The 14,263-nt window shown below is 55.6% G+C and overlaps 3 protein-coding genes across 4 annotated transcripts; 2 read left to right on the forward strand and 1 right to left on the reverse strand.

Annotated features, from left to right (window-relative positions):
• Positions 1 to 17: 17 nt before the first annotated feature.
• SYVN1 (synoviolin 1) lies at positions 18 to 7,229 on the forward strand. 2 transcript variants are annotated; one of them, XM_049713086.1, is made up of 17 exons: positions 156 to 173; positions 244 to 378; positions 1,018 to 1,166; positions 1,392 to 1,484; positions 1,574 to 1,726; positions 1,849 to 1,897; positions 2,313 to 2,416; positions 3,066 to 3,192; positions 3,290 to 3,389; positions 3,467 to 3,532; positions 3,629 to 3,745; positions 3,840 to 4,003; positions 4,290 to 4,418; positions 4,516 to 4,668; positions 4,756 to 4,942; positions 5,770 to 5,921; positions 5,998 to 7,229. In XM_049713086.1, exons 3-17 carry the CDS (start codon positions 1,035 to 1,037, stop codon positions 6,102 to 6,104), a joined length of 1,833 nt encoding a protein of 610 aa, XP_049569043.1. In that variant the 5' UTR covers positions 156 to 173; positions 244 to 378; positions 1,018 to 1,034; the 3' UTR covers positions 6,105 to 7,229. The 2 variants fall into 2 exon arrangements, with proteins under 2 accessions (XP_004264391.1, XP_049569043.1); XM_004264343.4 differs by lacking the exon at positions 244 to 378 and having other exon boundaries at positions 18 to 173.
• Positions 7,132 to 10,893, reverse strand: MRPL49 (mitochondrial ribosomal protein L49). The gene is made up of 4 exons (XM_012538429.3): positions 10,766 to 10,893; positions 9,616 to 9,760; positions 8,666 to 8,790; positions 7,132 to 8,556 (listed from the first exon to the last, which is right to left on the reverse strand). Exons 1-4 carry the CDS (start codon positions 10,841 to 10,843, stop codon positions 8,410 to 8,412), a joined length of 495 nt encoding a protein of 164 aa, XP_012393883.1. The 5' UTR covers positions 10,844 to 10,893; the 3' UTR covers positions 7,132 to 8,409.
• Positions 10,894 to 11,011: 118 nt separating this feature from the next.
• Positions 11,012 to 12,557, forward strand: FAU (FAU ubiquitin like and ribosomal protein S30 fusion). The gene is made up of 5 exons (XM_004264342.4): positions 11,012 to 11,139; positions 11,407 to 11,489; positions 11,576 to 11,720; positions 12,166 to 12,221; positions 12,387 to 12,557. The coding sequence occupies exons 2-5, from the start codon at positions 11,415 to 11,417 to the stop codon at positions 12,510 to 12,512; spliced, it is 402 nt and encodes a 133-aa protein (XP_004264390.1). The 5' UTR covers positions 11,012 to 11,139; positions 11,407 to 11,414; the 3' UTR covers positions 12,513 to 12,557.
• The last annotated feature ends 1,706 nt before the right edge of the window (positions 12,558 to 14,263 follow it).

The raw sequence follows: 14,263 nt of genomic DNA on the forward strand, positions 1-14,263 counted from the left end.
GCTGCGCGGGCAAGGGAAAGCGGCACTTGGTACGATCCATTCCCCGCCCCGCCCCGCCGGAAGTGAGGTGTCTCACTCCCGAAGTTCCGGCTCGCAGTGGGTGGGGAGTGTTGTTAATCGGAGTCGCCTCCGCAGTCGCGGGGTTTGAGCGGGCTCGCGGTGCTGGGCACCTGGTGAGTGGGCCGGGGCCGGGGTCGGGCCCGGGTTGGGGTTGGAGTCGGGACCTGGATCTTTCCCCTTCAGGTCTCCGGGGTCGGCGCGCCCCCTCAGCCCCGTCGCCCGCTTTCGGCCTGTCATCTGGCCGTAGACAGGCTCCCGCGCGGCCGCTCTCAGAGTCTCGGCCCCGTCTGCGACGCTCGCAGCTCCTGGCGTTTACAGGTGCGCGACCGTGGAGGCGACCCGGGTCCCTCTCCGTCCCCCCCCTGCATCCTGACGGTCGGCCGTTTCTCCGGTGCCCCGAGTTGACACTGCCCCGGGGGTTGGGGAGCGCCAGGGTTCCAACCTGACGTACCCCGCCCGCTCCCGCGGGGCGCGCGTCGGAGCTGCCCACCCTGGCGGAGCTGTCACCGGCGCTGTCGCCTGCCCGGCTGCGCCCCCCAGCGCCTTGGCTTCTCCCGGTCCAGGCCGCACGTTCCCGCTGCGGGAGATTTCTGCTTTTGCATCCCACTCCATCACCGTCACTTTAGGGACACTGGGAGCAGTTCCCTCCTCCTCCGACTTTGCTGCCTTTCCTCATTCTTCCCTGGAGGCGGCGGTCTGGCAGGCGGCGTGGAAAGAGCCCTAGATCTGAAACAAGACTAACCCAGGCTGCTGGCCTTGCGTCAGTGTGATCACTTAACCCCTTTGAGTCTCAGTCTTCTAATTTGTAAAATGGGGGAGTATATGCTATTCTTGATGCGATGATGGTGAGGACGAAGTGAGGTTTCCTTTTCTTTCTCCTGTTTACTGGCACTGCGTCTCAGGCGCTGTGCTAGGTGTGCACAGTATTGGGCATCACACCGTTCTTTCCCCCTGCAGGTCCCTAGGCCAGGGCAATGTTCCGCACCGCCGTGATGATGGCGGCCAGCCTGGCGCTGACCGGGGCCGTGGTGGCTCACGCCTACTACCTCAAGCACCAGTTCTACCCCACCGTGGTGTACTTGACCAAGTCTAGCCCCAGCATGGCAGTGAGTTCAGGGCTCAGGGAGGGAGGAACTCCCTGGGAGGGAAGGAGGAGTCTGTTTGAGACAGGGGTGGGGCTAAAGGTCAGGTAAGTGGGAGACAAGTGAAGTAGCTGCCAGGCCTAACTTTGAACAAAGTGTGATGGGGATGTGGAGAGGCTCCTGAGTGATGAGCCCCGGACAGAGCAAAGCAGAAAGTGACCTCAAACCATAGCCTCCCCTCACTCCTAGGTCCTGTACATCCAGGCCTTCGTCCTTGTCTTCCTCTTGGGCAAGGTGATGGGCAAGGTGTTCTTTGGACAGCTGAGGGCAGCAGAGATGGAGGTGAGATGTTCATGGCTCCAAAGGTGAGGGGCAGGGAGCTGGGCAAGCAGAGTGTCTGAGTTCCACATTATTCCTTGCCCAACCTGCAGCATCTCCTGGAACGTTCCTGGTATGCTGTCACTGAGACTTGTCTGGCCTTCACTGTTTTTCGGGATGACTTTAGCCCCCGCTTTGTGGCACTCTTCACTCTCCTTCTCTTCCTCAAGTGTTTTCACTGGCTGGCTGAGGACCGTGTGGACTTTGTGAGTTGGGTCGGGGGGTTCTCTGGAGCAGACAGAGGGCTGGCTTGTGGAGTGATGGCTGGGTTGGGGACATGGAGTGAGCCCCAGCCTTCCTGACGGGCCCCCTCTCTCCTCTGCCTCAGATGGAACGCAGCCCCAATATCTCCTGGCTCTTTCACTGCCGCATTGTGTGTGAGTGAGACCCATGGGAGCGGAGAGGAGGGAGCTGGAGGGAGAAGAGGCACCATGAAGGACTGGAACATGAAAAGTCACTAACCATGGACCTGTACCGTAGAGCACAGGCTGCCCTCGGCCCTCAGCTGTACAGGAAAGATAATTTAGGAAGTTAATTTGCATCATCTCTGCCTGTTCCACTCCAGGGCTTCTCAACTGCCTAGCCCCTTAGCTCTTTGCCTCCTCACCTGGAGCTTGGGCCACCCCTAGGCAGAACTGGAGTTCCCAGGGGGCCGGGTTCAGTGGAGTGTACCCACCTGACTAGATGGCTAGGGCCGTGGTGGGCTTGAGGGTGGGAGCTGTCTTAGAGCAGGAAGTGGCTGTCAGGCCCTGGGCTGACCCCACCAACCTCCCATTTGGGGGGTCCCCACAGCCCTTATGTTCCTCCTGGGTATCCTGGACTTCCTCTTCGTCAGCCATGCCTATCACAGCATCCTGACCCGTGGGGCCTCTGTGCAGCTGGTGTTTGGCTTTGAGGTAAAACTGGCTTGGGAGGTTGGGAGGACAAGCCCAAGGTGGCACTGTTGTGCCCTGACAAACCTTTATCGCGCACCTGCTCTGTGGCCAGCCCGTGTGGGCCACCAAGGAGCAGCCATCAGTCAGTCCCAGCCCCTGCCCTCTACGCACTCCTAGGAGAGCGGGGACGGCACAGAAAGGCGCGTGTGGAGGAGGAGCCCTGACCTGGCGCTCAGGGAAGGCTTCCTGGAAGTTGATGCCAGAGGAGCTGGCTGTCGATGGACAGAAGGAATTAGCTTGATGGACAGCTGGGGAGGTGTGTCCCCAGCAGAGGAAGAACGTGTCCAGTGACAACAGTTCACGTCTGTTGAGTGCTTACTGTATGCTGGGCCCTGTGCTGAGCACTTGACCTGCATCTCTTTCAATCAGCAAAACAACGTTGTTATAAAGGAACAGTTAATTCTGTCATTTACAGACAAGCAAACTGAGGTTCAGAGAGGTCTATGAGTTGCTGAAAGTCACACTAGCTAGTGAGTGGAGAAGCTAGGAGGACCCCGGCTGTGTCCAAGCCTGTGCTTGTACCGTGGCCCTCCGCTGTGCACAGGCCTGGGGACAGCGGTTTGGCTGGAGCCCGGGGCCTGTGTTCATATGTCCACCCCCCCACCCCCAGTATGCCATCCTGATGACTATGGTGCTCACCATCTTCATCAAGTACGTGCTGCACTCTGTGGACCTCCAGAGTGAGAATCCCTGGGACAATAAGGCCGTGTACATGCTCTACACGGAGCTGTTTACAGGTGAGACAGGCCTGGACCTCCCCTGACCTGCACCAGTGTCCCCAGCCCTGCCTACCAGGCCCTGTGACCTGCCACTCTCTGCACCCCTTGCCCCCAGGCTTTATCAAGGTTCTGCTGTACATGGCTTTCATGACCATCATGATCAAGGTGCACACTTTCCCTCTCTTTGCCATCCGGCCTATGTACCTGGCCATGAGGTGAGCCTAGCCCTGCCCTGCCACAGCTCTGACCCCTCCCCTCCGTCTCCCTCCTTCTACTGAAACTGTCTTTTCAGGCAGTTCAAGAAAGCTGTGACAGATGCCATCATGTCTCGCCGAGCTATCCGCAACATGAACACACTGTAAGTGGGCGTGTCCTAGCTGCTCGCCCAGGCTGTGCCCCAGGTGCCCCTGCCTCCAGCTCTGGTCTTGACGTGTCCTTGGTCTGTCCTAACCAGGTATCCAGACGCCACCCCAGAGGAACTCCAGGCGATGGACAACGTCTGCATCATCTGCCGAGAAGAGATGGTGACTGGTGCCAAGAGACTGCCCTGCAACCACATTTTCCACACCAGGTGGAGATGCCCTGAGCAGCCTGCACATGAGGGAGCGGCTTTGGAAGGCAGACCCCGAGGCACCTGCTAACTGTTGCCTGGTCTTGACCCCCAGCTGCTTGCGCTCCTGGTTCCAGCGGCAGCAGACCTGCCCCACCTGCCGTATGGATGTCCTTCGGGCGTCGCTGCCGACCCAGTCACCACCGCCCCCTGAGCCTGCGGATCAGGGGCCACCACCTGCCCCCCACCCCCCACCACTCCTGCCCCAGCCCCCCAACTGTGAGTGGCACTCATCTGGCCATCCAGCACACTGCTGGGTTCTCGCCCCAGACTGGGAGTGGGAAATGCGGAGGTGAATCAGAGTCCCTGCCCTCGAAGCTCAGTCTGGGGCCGGGGGGCTGGTCACGGGAAGAGACGCAGATGATTGCCGTCATGTCTGATCCGTGCTGGGCTCAGAGAGGGCCTGTGGGAGCAGAGGACAGAGCCCCAGTACCTGGTCCCTTGCCTGCGATTTGGCTCTATCTCAGTTTGGACCTTTTCTCACCACCCTGTCCTCTCTCTGCAGTCGCCCAGGGCCTCCTGCCTCCCTTCCCTCCAGGCATGTTCCCGCTGTGGCCCCCCATGGGCCCCTTTCCTCCTGTCCCACCTCCCCCCAGCTCTGGAGACGCTGTGGCCCCTCCGTCCACCAGTGCAGGTGAGTCTTTTGGGTAGCACGCCAGCCAGGGCGGTGGAAGGAAGGGAAGCAGAGGCCCCTCAGCACGGACTAACTTCCTGTTCTTGCTCTTTCGCAGCCCTTTCTCGGCCCAGTGGAGCAGCCACAACCACAGCTGGTTCTGCTGCCTCTGCCCCAGCACCTGGCTCGGCCTCCACCCCTGACGCTGGCCCTGCCCCAGGCTTCCCCTTCCCTCCCCCGTGGATGGGCATGCCGCTGCCTCCACCTTTTGGTAAGCTGGGCCGCTCGTGGGGTTGTTTTGGGAGGTGTGGGGGTGTCAGGCCCAGGCAGCCCAGGCTGAGCCTCTCTCTCTCTCCAGCCTTCCCCCCGATGCCTGTGCCTCCTGCCGGCTTTGCTGGGCTGACCCCAGAGGAGCTGCGGGCTCTGGAAGGCCACGAGCGGCAGCACCTGGAGGCCCGGCTACAGAGCCTGCGCAACATCCACACGCTGCTGGATGCCGCCATGCTGCAGATCAACCAGTACCTCACCGTGCTCGCCTCCCTCGGGTATGCCTACACGGGGGCCAGGGTGGGCAGCAGGGGTGTGGGGCTGCCGAGAGAAGGCCCCCAGCAGTGGTTCTGGGCCTTTTTCTCCCCTGCCACCCTGTGATACGTGTCGATTCGGGCATTCTATCTCTAGGCACACCCAAGGTGTCGGGGTTCTTGATTCCTTTTTATCTTCCCACTGCAGAAGGCCTGTCTGGATCTGAGGAGGAGTGGTGTTTATCAGAGAGCTATCCTTGAATCTTGTCCTCGTATATAATTCCCAGTACTTTAATCACGTATACTCTCTTGACACAGGGCGACACTTTGACTGGGAATCACTGCCCCTGATCTGAGACAGCAAATACAAAGTCGCTTGGAGCCAGCTTGGCCCGAATTCAAGTCCTGATCTTATTACTCACTTGCTCTGTGACCTCCATTACCTTATTTGAATAGAGTTCTAATTCCTATTCGCAGGGGATATAGACAAAGTGCTGGCACCCAGCAATGTCGGTACAGACTTGGAGGGGAGCTTGAGTCTGAGACTTGCGTGCTTTGTGTTATTCAGTGCACTGTCTTAGCTGGTACTCTAGAAGGTGCCTGGCATCTCAGAGTGGCAACCCTGCAGTGTAACAGTGAACAAGGCCAACGGTCCCTGCCCGCAAGTGGTTTACAATCAATCTGTGGTATAGAATTCCAAGAATCAGTCAACATGTGTTCAGTCGTGTCTGCGTCACTGGGGCTGCGAGGCACATCGGTGCTGGAGTGCACCCCGCAAGGCTCACGGAGGGCAGAATCTCTCGAGTCGTGCCAGGATGCCAAGGCCCTCCTCTTGTCCCTTCTCTTCCTAGGCCCCCCCGGCCTGCCACCTCAGCCAACCCCACTGAGGAGACTGCCCCTACAGCTGTCGCTGCTGCCTTCTCCACCAGCACCCCCAGCTCTGAGGCCACCACCCCATCCCTGGGAGCCTCCCCACCAGCCCCTGAACCTGAAAAGCCTTCAGGTAGTTGCGGTCAGCCTACAGTGGGGTGGGGCAGGGGACTTCTCTGGGTTCCGCTTCTGGACCTCTCTGTCCCCAGCTCCTGAGTCAGCGGGCACCGAGGAGCTGCCTGAGGATGGGGAGCCTGACGCAGCAGAGCTCCGCCGCCGTCGCCTGCAGAAGTTGGAGTCCCCTGTTGCCCACTGACACTGCCCCAGTCCTGGCCCCTGCCCCCACTCGAGCAGTCCGCGCTGGAACACGTCCTGCCACCAAGTGGCAGCTCCCTCTCTGTCTGCACCAGGGAGTAGTAACCCCCAGCTCTGACACAGAGGAGGTGGCATCTGACCAAGTGGAAAGAGGCCTGAGGCCCCAGTTGACTCCAGCCCTTACAGTCCCAGGCAGCCATGGGGATCTTGGGTCAGTTCCAGCCTTCCTCTCCAACCCTTCAGCCCTGTGTTCTGCTGGGGCCACGAAGACAGAAAGGTGCAGTGTCTGAGAAGCCCTCTGACCCACCCAGTCCCTTTCTGGGAGAAGGGGAGCCCCTCCGAGCCCCCCTTGTGTGTGGAGTCACGCTGCAGTGCCGAACAGTATTAGCTCCTGTTCCCAAGTGTGGACTCAAGGGGCTGGAGGTAGGCCAGGAACTTGCTCCCGGGCCCACCCACGAAGACTGGTACTGATGTCATTTTCTTACCCGAACTCCCCAGGAGCCCTTTGTGGTGGTGGCTGTGCCCCTTGTGCCCTGTGGCATCTCCATGTCTTACTGGCAACCACACAGCTCAGGGAAGGGAGTGTCTGGGGTGGAGAAGCAGGCCGGCAGCACTGAAGGGCCCTGCTCTGCCCCTCCCCCCCAGGCCCTTTTCTCCCTGCAGTTTGTCTGAGGTGAGACTGTCCCTGGTCTCACCCAGCAGCCACTGTGCAACCTCAGTCTAGGCTGAGGGCTCTTGTGTCTGCTTCTGAACCACTGCAAGCCCCAGAACCTACAGAAGGCAACTTCTTAACTTACAGAATTTTTCTTGAGTTTAGAAGAATTGGAATTACTTCCTTGCTATTGTCTTTTGGCTTAAATTTTGTCTTTGAATTTGAATGCTTGACCCCAGGAAAGGGGAGCAGGAGTGCCAAGCTCCCTGTCTTTCCAGTTTAGAAAAGGCTCTGGGCCAGGTGGGGACGACAGGAGCCAAGGCATTGCCTGCCCCTGTCTTTTGCCCCTCAGTGTTGTGTTACAGGAGTTGCTGGAGACAGTTTCAGATGATTATTTAATTTGTAAATATTGTACAAATTTTAATAGCTTAAATTGTATATATAGCCAAATAAAAACTTGCATTAATGACTGGTGGAACTGGTGTGATAGGATCAGTGTGCCATGCTCCTTTTTCTTAACTCAGGCCGTAGACTCGAGAGTGGCCTGGAATCTCCAGGAGTGAGGGTTTACTTGCACAAGCCAGCACTGTTCTTGGGCACAATGTTGAATATTAAGGTATTAGAAAGATATACCCATTTTACATATGAAGAAACTGAACCCCAGAAAGGTTAAGTACCCTGCCTTAGGTCAGAGCAAGTAGGGGAGCCAGGCTCTGAACCCTGTCTTAAGCCAGCTTGCTGCTGAGATGGGGTGGGAACTCTGGCTTTTGGCCCTTGTGACTCCCAAGGATGGGGCAGGTGTGAAGGTTCCTTGGCCGGGGTGGGATGGGATGGCAGGGACAAAAGGTCAGCATCTTCCTGCCTGCAAACCCCCTGTCCAGCCTTGATACTAGGTCAGCAACCTGGGAAGGATGGCCCTGTGCTGGGCTGCTAGGAGCTCTCAAGGAGCCCCTTGTGGGCAGACCAGCTAAAGCTAATCACTTAATTTGCTGGAGCTGGAAACCCAGCCAGACCCAACTCTTAATATGGAATGGAATAGAGGTAACTGGCCTTTTTGCCTCTCCATGGGTAAAAGGAATGAGCCAAGGGGCTGACGTGCACTACACTTGGAACTGAAGACCTCCAGGACCCACGTCTGAGTCGTGTTGTGTTCTCTGTAGCCTCTACCAAGTCAGGTATGACCTAGAGCAAGGGCTCAGGGATTTTTCTGCCGCAGTGAGGGTCTGCGGGCCAAGGAAGGAATGTGCCCAATGGGTCTGCCCTGTGCTACCCTCCCGTAAACTGGGCTGGGCTACTGCTTCCAACAGAGGGGCAGTCAATCACCTCTACAGCTTGAATAGCTGAGTCCAAGGAGCTCCAATGAAGGGAAAGCAGGAACACGCCGAAGTGTGGGGGGGGGGGGCGGAGGAATTAATGCTCCCCCCTAGCTTGGCCGTTCCTGGTGGGTCTCCAATATTAGACAGCCCTCCCCCTGTGCTGGCACCTATACAGTCCCATTTCCTCCTTTATGCAAACAAGGCCTGCTCCAAGGCCCTCAGCCCTGGTCTCTGTGCCCCTTTCCTCTAGCTGCCTCAACAGCCACTCCCCTCCTCCTGAGATCCCCGGCACTCCAGCCGCAGGGGGACGCTGGTCGTGCAGGCTGCTCAGCTGGGCTTCAGAAGCCCTTCTCCAGAAGCCAGGCTTTGAGCTGCTGATCAAAGTAGCCCTTGACCCGAAGGGTACCTGTCACCTCATTGACCTGGGTGATAGGTGTCTTCCCCAGCAGCGGGCTCAGAAAATCTTCCACATCCTTCTGCAGGGCCTGGGGGAAGATGATGAATCAGGCCTGGTAAGACCTTTCCCTCTAGAGGGTTCCCATCCCTTCAGCCCTGAAAGGTCAGAACCGGACCCTGACCCACCCACCCACTTACCCAAATGTCCCCCTCCACCTTCCGGATCACAGTCATCTGACGGTTTCCATGCGTGATGTCCTTGTAGACTGGGATGTTGTGCATACGAGAGCGTCGCACAAAGTAGGGCAGGTTGGGTGGGGGGTCTATGACAGAGAGGGACAGTGATAAGTCAAATGTTCCCAGACTTCATCTCACCTCAGCCAAGGCCTTTCTCCTCAGAGTGTGCAGGGGGTCAGTGAACCTAACAGCAAAGCCACCTCCAGACTTCAGATCAGGAGACCTGCTCTTTCCCTAAGTTTAGAGCCAGGACCAGCTTGTTCACCCTGGTACCTCAAGGCCCAGCACAGGCCTGGCACCAGAAGGTGCTCAAGAAGAAACAAGGTCAGGGCTATGCCTCCCGGGATCTTTGAGTCCCCCTCTGGAGCCAATCCTTGCCCTTCTCCACTGGGTAGGGGAGGCTAAAATCAATCTCTGGCACAAAGGGATGGGGGTTTATAAGAACTGAACACCTACCACAGGCTGGGCTCTGCATGACATGCTTTATGTGTTGAGCAGATGATCTCTATTTTGCTGCAGCTGAGGTTGGGAGAAGCTAAGTGACTAACTCAACCATACTGGCAATAGACAGCAAAGCCAAATTTGGACCCAGAACTGCCCACCTCCCAAGCTGTGTTCTCAATTATGGCCGGGGGTGGAGGTGGGGGTCCAAATTCTTGGGTCTTCTCTCTATGCTTCACTTTTCCCACATGGGAAGCCCTCACCCCAGTAGTGTGGATGGATGGGTACTAGCCAAACAGGTCTCCGATCCCTGGCCCTTTGTTGAACGTAAGACAGATGCTAGCTCTGAGAGATCTCAACACAAGTCCTGAACCCTCTGGGGAGTACAGAGCCTCAGCCAGGGCAGATAGATCTCTAGGTAGGGGGATGTTTCCCTGCAGCCTTCAAGCCATCCCCATCACCCAGCTCACCTCTGGGGGGCTGCCAGCCACTAGAAGTGGGATAATGTTCATGCTTTGGGGGCTTTGGGATGCTGGTGGGGGGTAACAGGCGCTCCACAAAACGGTATTCATCCACAGACTCCACGAAGCTGGGGTAATCAGGAGGCCCCTGGGTCTGGCTCCGAGGGGGGGAAAAAAAAATCTCTCCATCAGCCTACCCATCCCCCACGCCCCACCCACCACCCCAGAATAGGGAGAACTTCAGTTAAGTAGAAAAAAGAAACATGACAAGCAGAGAGAATAGTATAAATATAAAAGGCTGGAGGTAGGAAAGCACCAGACTTCAGTTTGCTAGAGTGCAGGGTACAAGTGGGTCTGAAAAAGAAGTTCAGGAACTCGGAAGGGCCTGCCTCTCTCAGGATTTTTGTGGGACTCAAATGAGAAGTGTGTGTATACATCTGAAAAGCTGGGTAACCGTAAGTGTGACCAATATGGCATTCTTCAGTATTTTAAAGTTTCCTGTGAAGATTCTACTGAAATATTCTAGTTCTGGGTTAGGCTCTTTCAGCAATCGTGAAAATTTCCCACTCACACTCATCCGATGTGACCCTCCCTCACCTGGAATATTTCGGCCTCATATGGACACCACCAGGCACTAAGTGCTTACAACTTAATTCGACAAGTCAGGTATTTTATTACCCCCCGGTGTACATCCAAGAAAGATTAAGACATTAGCAAACAATCTACCTAAGGTCACATTCCGGAGTCTGTCCTCCTATACTTCTCCCAACAGATACCCTGGACTCCTGATAGGCCCCAGGGTTACAATGAGAATGAGAAGATGAAGTGGCCTATATATCGTGAGTCCTAGGTTCTCAGAAGTGTCGCCAACGATCTGGGGCCAATTCCCACACTCTGGTACGGTTTCCCCTTCAAAAAAATAGGCAGCGAGAGTCTATGTGCAGCACCTCCCAGTTCCAACTAACTCAAGTTGTCCTCCAATCATATTTCAAGCCCCACACTCCGAAACGTGCTCCAAGCCCTGCCACCTTCCCTGTCAATCTTTTATCTGAGCTCCAGAAAAGTGCCCCCTAGATAGGGACGCGGTTTTTAGACTATAAGAAATACGGTGAGCCTCCACCCAGCCCTCTGCTCCCAGCTTCAGGGTCAGCGCTCTCACCAGTAGCCGCAGCCCGCAGCCCGGCAGGACACCGGTCCTCCAGCCTCGCTGCACAGCCCGAAACATGGTGGCTGCCATCTTGAACTCCCCCGTACACTCGCTTTCTGCGCGCGCAACCAGCCTGGTCCCGCCCCTTCCGGCTCGCCCGGCGCCCACCCCCACCCCACCCCCACCCACCCCGGGACCGAGAGAACGCCTGCGCAAAGCACAAAGAGGCGGAGCCAGGCGGCCTAGGGCGGTACAAAAGTCAGAGGCCTTGTCGGTCGCTCAGCAGTGACGTGACACGCAGCAGGCGACGAGGCCGTACCCGCCCTAGCTCCTTCCTCTTTCTCGACTCCATCTTCGCGGTAGCGGCAGCGGTATCCGCGGTTCAGGTAAGGTTTGTGCCACGGATGGATCCGAAGGGCTCGCAGGTTGGCCGCGAGGTTAGAGGACGCGGGAAAAACGGGGGAAGAAGGGCTGCTCTGGGGGCCAGGCCAGTCCCCGTCCGACCTCCCTGGCAGGCCCGGCCTTACCCACGTGAGACCCCGAGACCACCTACTTTTCGGCGCCGTCGTCCCCGGCCTGCCACCCATTTTCTGACCCTCCTCTCGCCCAGAGTATTTTTTCTCTTAACAGCACCCCCCCCTTTTTTTTTTCAGTCGCCAACATGCAGCTCTTTGTCCGCGCCCAGGAGCTACACACTCTCGAGGTGACCGTCCAGGAGACGGTCGCCCAGATCAAGGTAAGGCTCCGTGGTGCTCCCTGGGGTCTTTTGTGTTTTTCATCCTCGCCCGCCGCGGGAACGCTGAGTCTCGTTTTTCCCTGTAGGCTCATGTAGCCTCGTTGGAGGGCATCGCTCCAGAAGATCAAGTCCTGCTTATGGCAGGCACACCCCTAGAGGATGAGGCTACCCTGGGCCAGTGTGGGGTGGAGGCTCTGAGCACTCTGGAAGTAGCCGGCCGCATGCTTGGAGGTGAGTTGGGGAGGTCTGTGTTTTGAACTGCTTTGTAAGCTCATGGGTGTACGGTGTGTGCTCAGTCCAGGGTGGTTCTTCCTGTTTACATCTCTCAGAACGAACTTTTTGAGAGGTCCATGGGAGACTGAGCCAGAGTGTCATTCTATTTCAGTCACTTACTAGATAAAACCCTTGTCTGTGTCCTAATTTACTCACTAAAATCAGGAGGTCGGACCAGATCTCCAAAGTGCTCTTTAGGCCTTAAGGTCAGTAGTTGGAAAATTCTGAAGTGACACCCCAGAATGTACCAGACTAGACATTCTTAGATTTCAAGTCTTTGTGACTTTGTTTTCATTCCCTGTTTGGGCCCATCTTGCCTTTAAACTTGAGTTGAGGGAGAAAGGGTTCTGCTGGGTGGGGCCTTCTTGTTCTAACTGCTTGCTGTCCTCCTTTCCTATCACAGGTAAAGTCCATGGTTCCCTGGCCCGAGCCGGGAAAGTAAGAGGTCAGACACCGAAGGTAAGTGAGAGTATTTGTGGTGGTGTTTGGACTTTGTTTTCTTGTGGCACAGCTAAGCCAAAACCCTTGGCCCTTGCCCTGTTTGCTTTCTCGCTTCCTGGCGATGAACCTGAGGGAAGGCATGGAAGAGGCACCCCAGGTTTGATCATCCCTCCCTTTTCCCAGGTGGCCAAACAAGAGAAAAAGAAGAAGAAGACGGGCCGGGCCAAGAGGCGTATGCAGTACAACCGGCGCTTTGTCAACGTTGTGCCTACCTTTGGCAAGAAGAAGGGCCCCAATGCCAACTCTTAAGTGTGTTGTCATCTTGGCTTTCTCTAATAAAGTCACTTACCCAATCATCTCATTGTTTCATCTTCATGTGCAGAGCCTCAGGGATAGATGTGGCTTCTCAGGCTGGTGGTATGAAGAACAGTGAGGCCTCATTTTGGTTTTCTTGGCGGTGTCAAGAGTCAGCAGCTTGGCAGGGATGTGTGGGTGGAGGTGGATGAGTGGTAAACTACAACAACAAAAACTTCCTATGAAAATTGGTAACCATAAATGCCAGCCCTTCAGATGGAGAGTTGAGGAAAATTCCAATCCCAATGCTAAATAACTTGATAATTAACTTCCAAATACTTTCTTTTTTTGGTCTTTTTCTTTTAAACAGAAGATAGCAGGAACCATCGTTGTGGGAGAGATTTTATAGGGGCAGCAATGGAGAGGAGATTGATCGAGTAGAAGATGTATCAGGGAACACCAGTGTGGCATTTCCCTGCACTTGGAACCAGCTGTGGCTTTAGTAGAATCCAGACCAGGAATCTGGTCTGCCCCAGCTTCAGAAAGTATTGCCTGATTACATTAGTACTGCAGTGATCTTATTTGTTCTGATTATCTGATGGGCCTTGCTAACCTAATCACAGGTGAGGTGGCGCAGTTGATTGTTTCAGTGTTCCCAGAATTGGAGTTCTCTGGGGCTGATTCAAGTTTCCTCCTAGCAACACATGCATACCCATTCATTCATTCTGCTAAGCTTTTTGAACCTGCTGGTTCTTGGAATACAGCATACTACGGGGTAAAGATCTTGGGCTCTAGACTTGGACTGCCTTGAGTTTGGATCCCTGTTACATTTATTCACTGGCTGGCTGACTCTTTTTGGGCTGTGCCATACAGCATGTGAAATCTTAGTTCCCCCACTAGGGATCGACCCGGGGCCCCAGCAGTGAAAGCGCCGAGTCCTAACCACTGGACCACCAGGGAAGTCCATTGCCATCATCTCTTGCGAGTTGCTTTGAGGATTTTATGGGAAGTGCTTAGATCAGCACCTGCCCTCTAGAAAGTGCACAAATATATTGGCTATTTTTGAGTTCTACAGTGAGCTTCCTAGAAAGACATTGGCCCCCATCCCTTTTAGGAGTTTAGATTCTTGTGCGGAAAGCAAGGAAACTAGTTACAAGTGTTAATGATCTCAGAAAGTAAGCAGGGTGCTGTAATAAAAGGGAGTGTGACAGGTAGATAACTGTCCTAGGGGAGGTCTCTGACGATGGGATGTGTGTGAGACCTGAAACAGGAGCTGATCAAGTGGTGAGATGGTGAGAGTTCCAGCTAAGAGACCTGTGTGCAAAGGTGAGTGGCAGATCCTGCAGGGTCTTGTCAGATGTGGAGAGGAGTTTGGTTTGAGTCCAAGTGCAGGTCAGGGTTTTAAGCAAGGGCCTGATGTGATCTGACTGGTGATCTAGTATTTTCTCTGGCTGACTTTTCTGGAGGGCTGGCAAGAAAAAAGGAAACCAGTTAAGCTGGTGTCATCCAGTTGAGCAAGTACCTTAGACCACCAGTGGTGAAGGGGATGCAAAACTGAGCAGACTCTTCAAATCCATCCAGGTCGTGGTAGGGAAACAGATGACCCAAATTGAGATAGAGACAAGGTATTTCGAAGGCAGAGCTGACTAGAGGTGGGGCTGGGTATGAGTGAGGTGAGGGACCAAAGAACCAGAGCTTACTTTTAGGGGTGCCATGGATCAAGTCTTCACAGCGCTTGGCACAGTTTGTGAGTCGTCACCTGCACT

The sequence above is a fragment of the Orcinus orca genome, chromosome 8, assembly GCF_937001465.1.
Source record: "Orcinus orca chromosome 8, mOrcOrc1.1, whole genome shotgun sequence".
Classification (NCBI taxonomy): Eukaryota; Metazoa; Chordata; class Mammalia; order Artiodactyla; family Delphinidae; genus Orcinus; species Orcinus orca.

Excerpts from the sequence above, each read along its gene's own strand:
- SYVN1 (XM_004264343.4), top strand. The coding sequence starts at position 1,035 with ATGTTCCGCACCGCCGTGATGATGGCGGCCAGCCTGGCGCTGACCGGG. Across the intron at positions 1,167-1,391 it reads AGTCTAGCCCCAGCATGGCA|GTCCTGTACATCCAGGCCTT; the intron begins GTGAGTTCAGGG and ends CCTCACTCCTAG. Across the intron at positions 4,669-4,755 it reads GCCGCTGCCTCCACCTTTTG|CCTTCCCCCCGATGCCTGTG; the intron begins GTAAGCTGGGCC and ends CTCTCTCTCCAG.
- MRPL49 (XM_012538429.3), bottom strand. The coding sequence starts at position 10,843 with ATGGCAGCCACCATGTTTCGGGCTGTGCAGCGAGGCTGGAGGACCGGT. Across the intron at positions 8,791-9,615 it reads TGGCTGGCAGCCCCCCAGAG|ACCCCCCACCCAACCTGCCC; the intron begins GTGAGCTGGGTG and ends TCTCTGTCATAG. Across the intron at positions 8,557-8,665 it reads AGGTGGAGGGGGACATTTGG|GCCCTGCAGAAGGATGTGGA; the intron begins GTAAGTGGGTGG and ends ATCTTCCCCCAG.
- FAU (XM_004264342.4), top strand. The coding sequence starts at position 11,415 with ATGCAGCTCTTTGTCCGCGCCCAGGAGCTACACACTCTCGAGGTGACC. Across the intron at positions 11,721-12,165 it reads AGCCGGCCGCATGCTTGGAG|GTAAAGTCCATGGTTCCCTG; the intron begins GTGAGTTGGGGA and ends TTCCTATCACAG. Across the intron at positions 12,222-12,386 it reads TAAGAGGTCAGACACCGAAG|GTGGCCAAACAAGAGAAAAA; the intron begins GTAAGTGAGAGT and ends CCCTTTTCCCAG.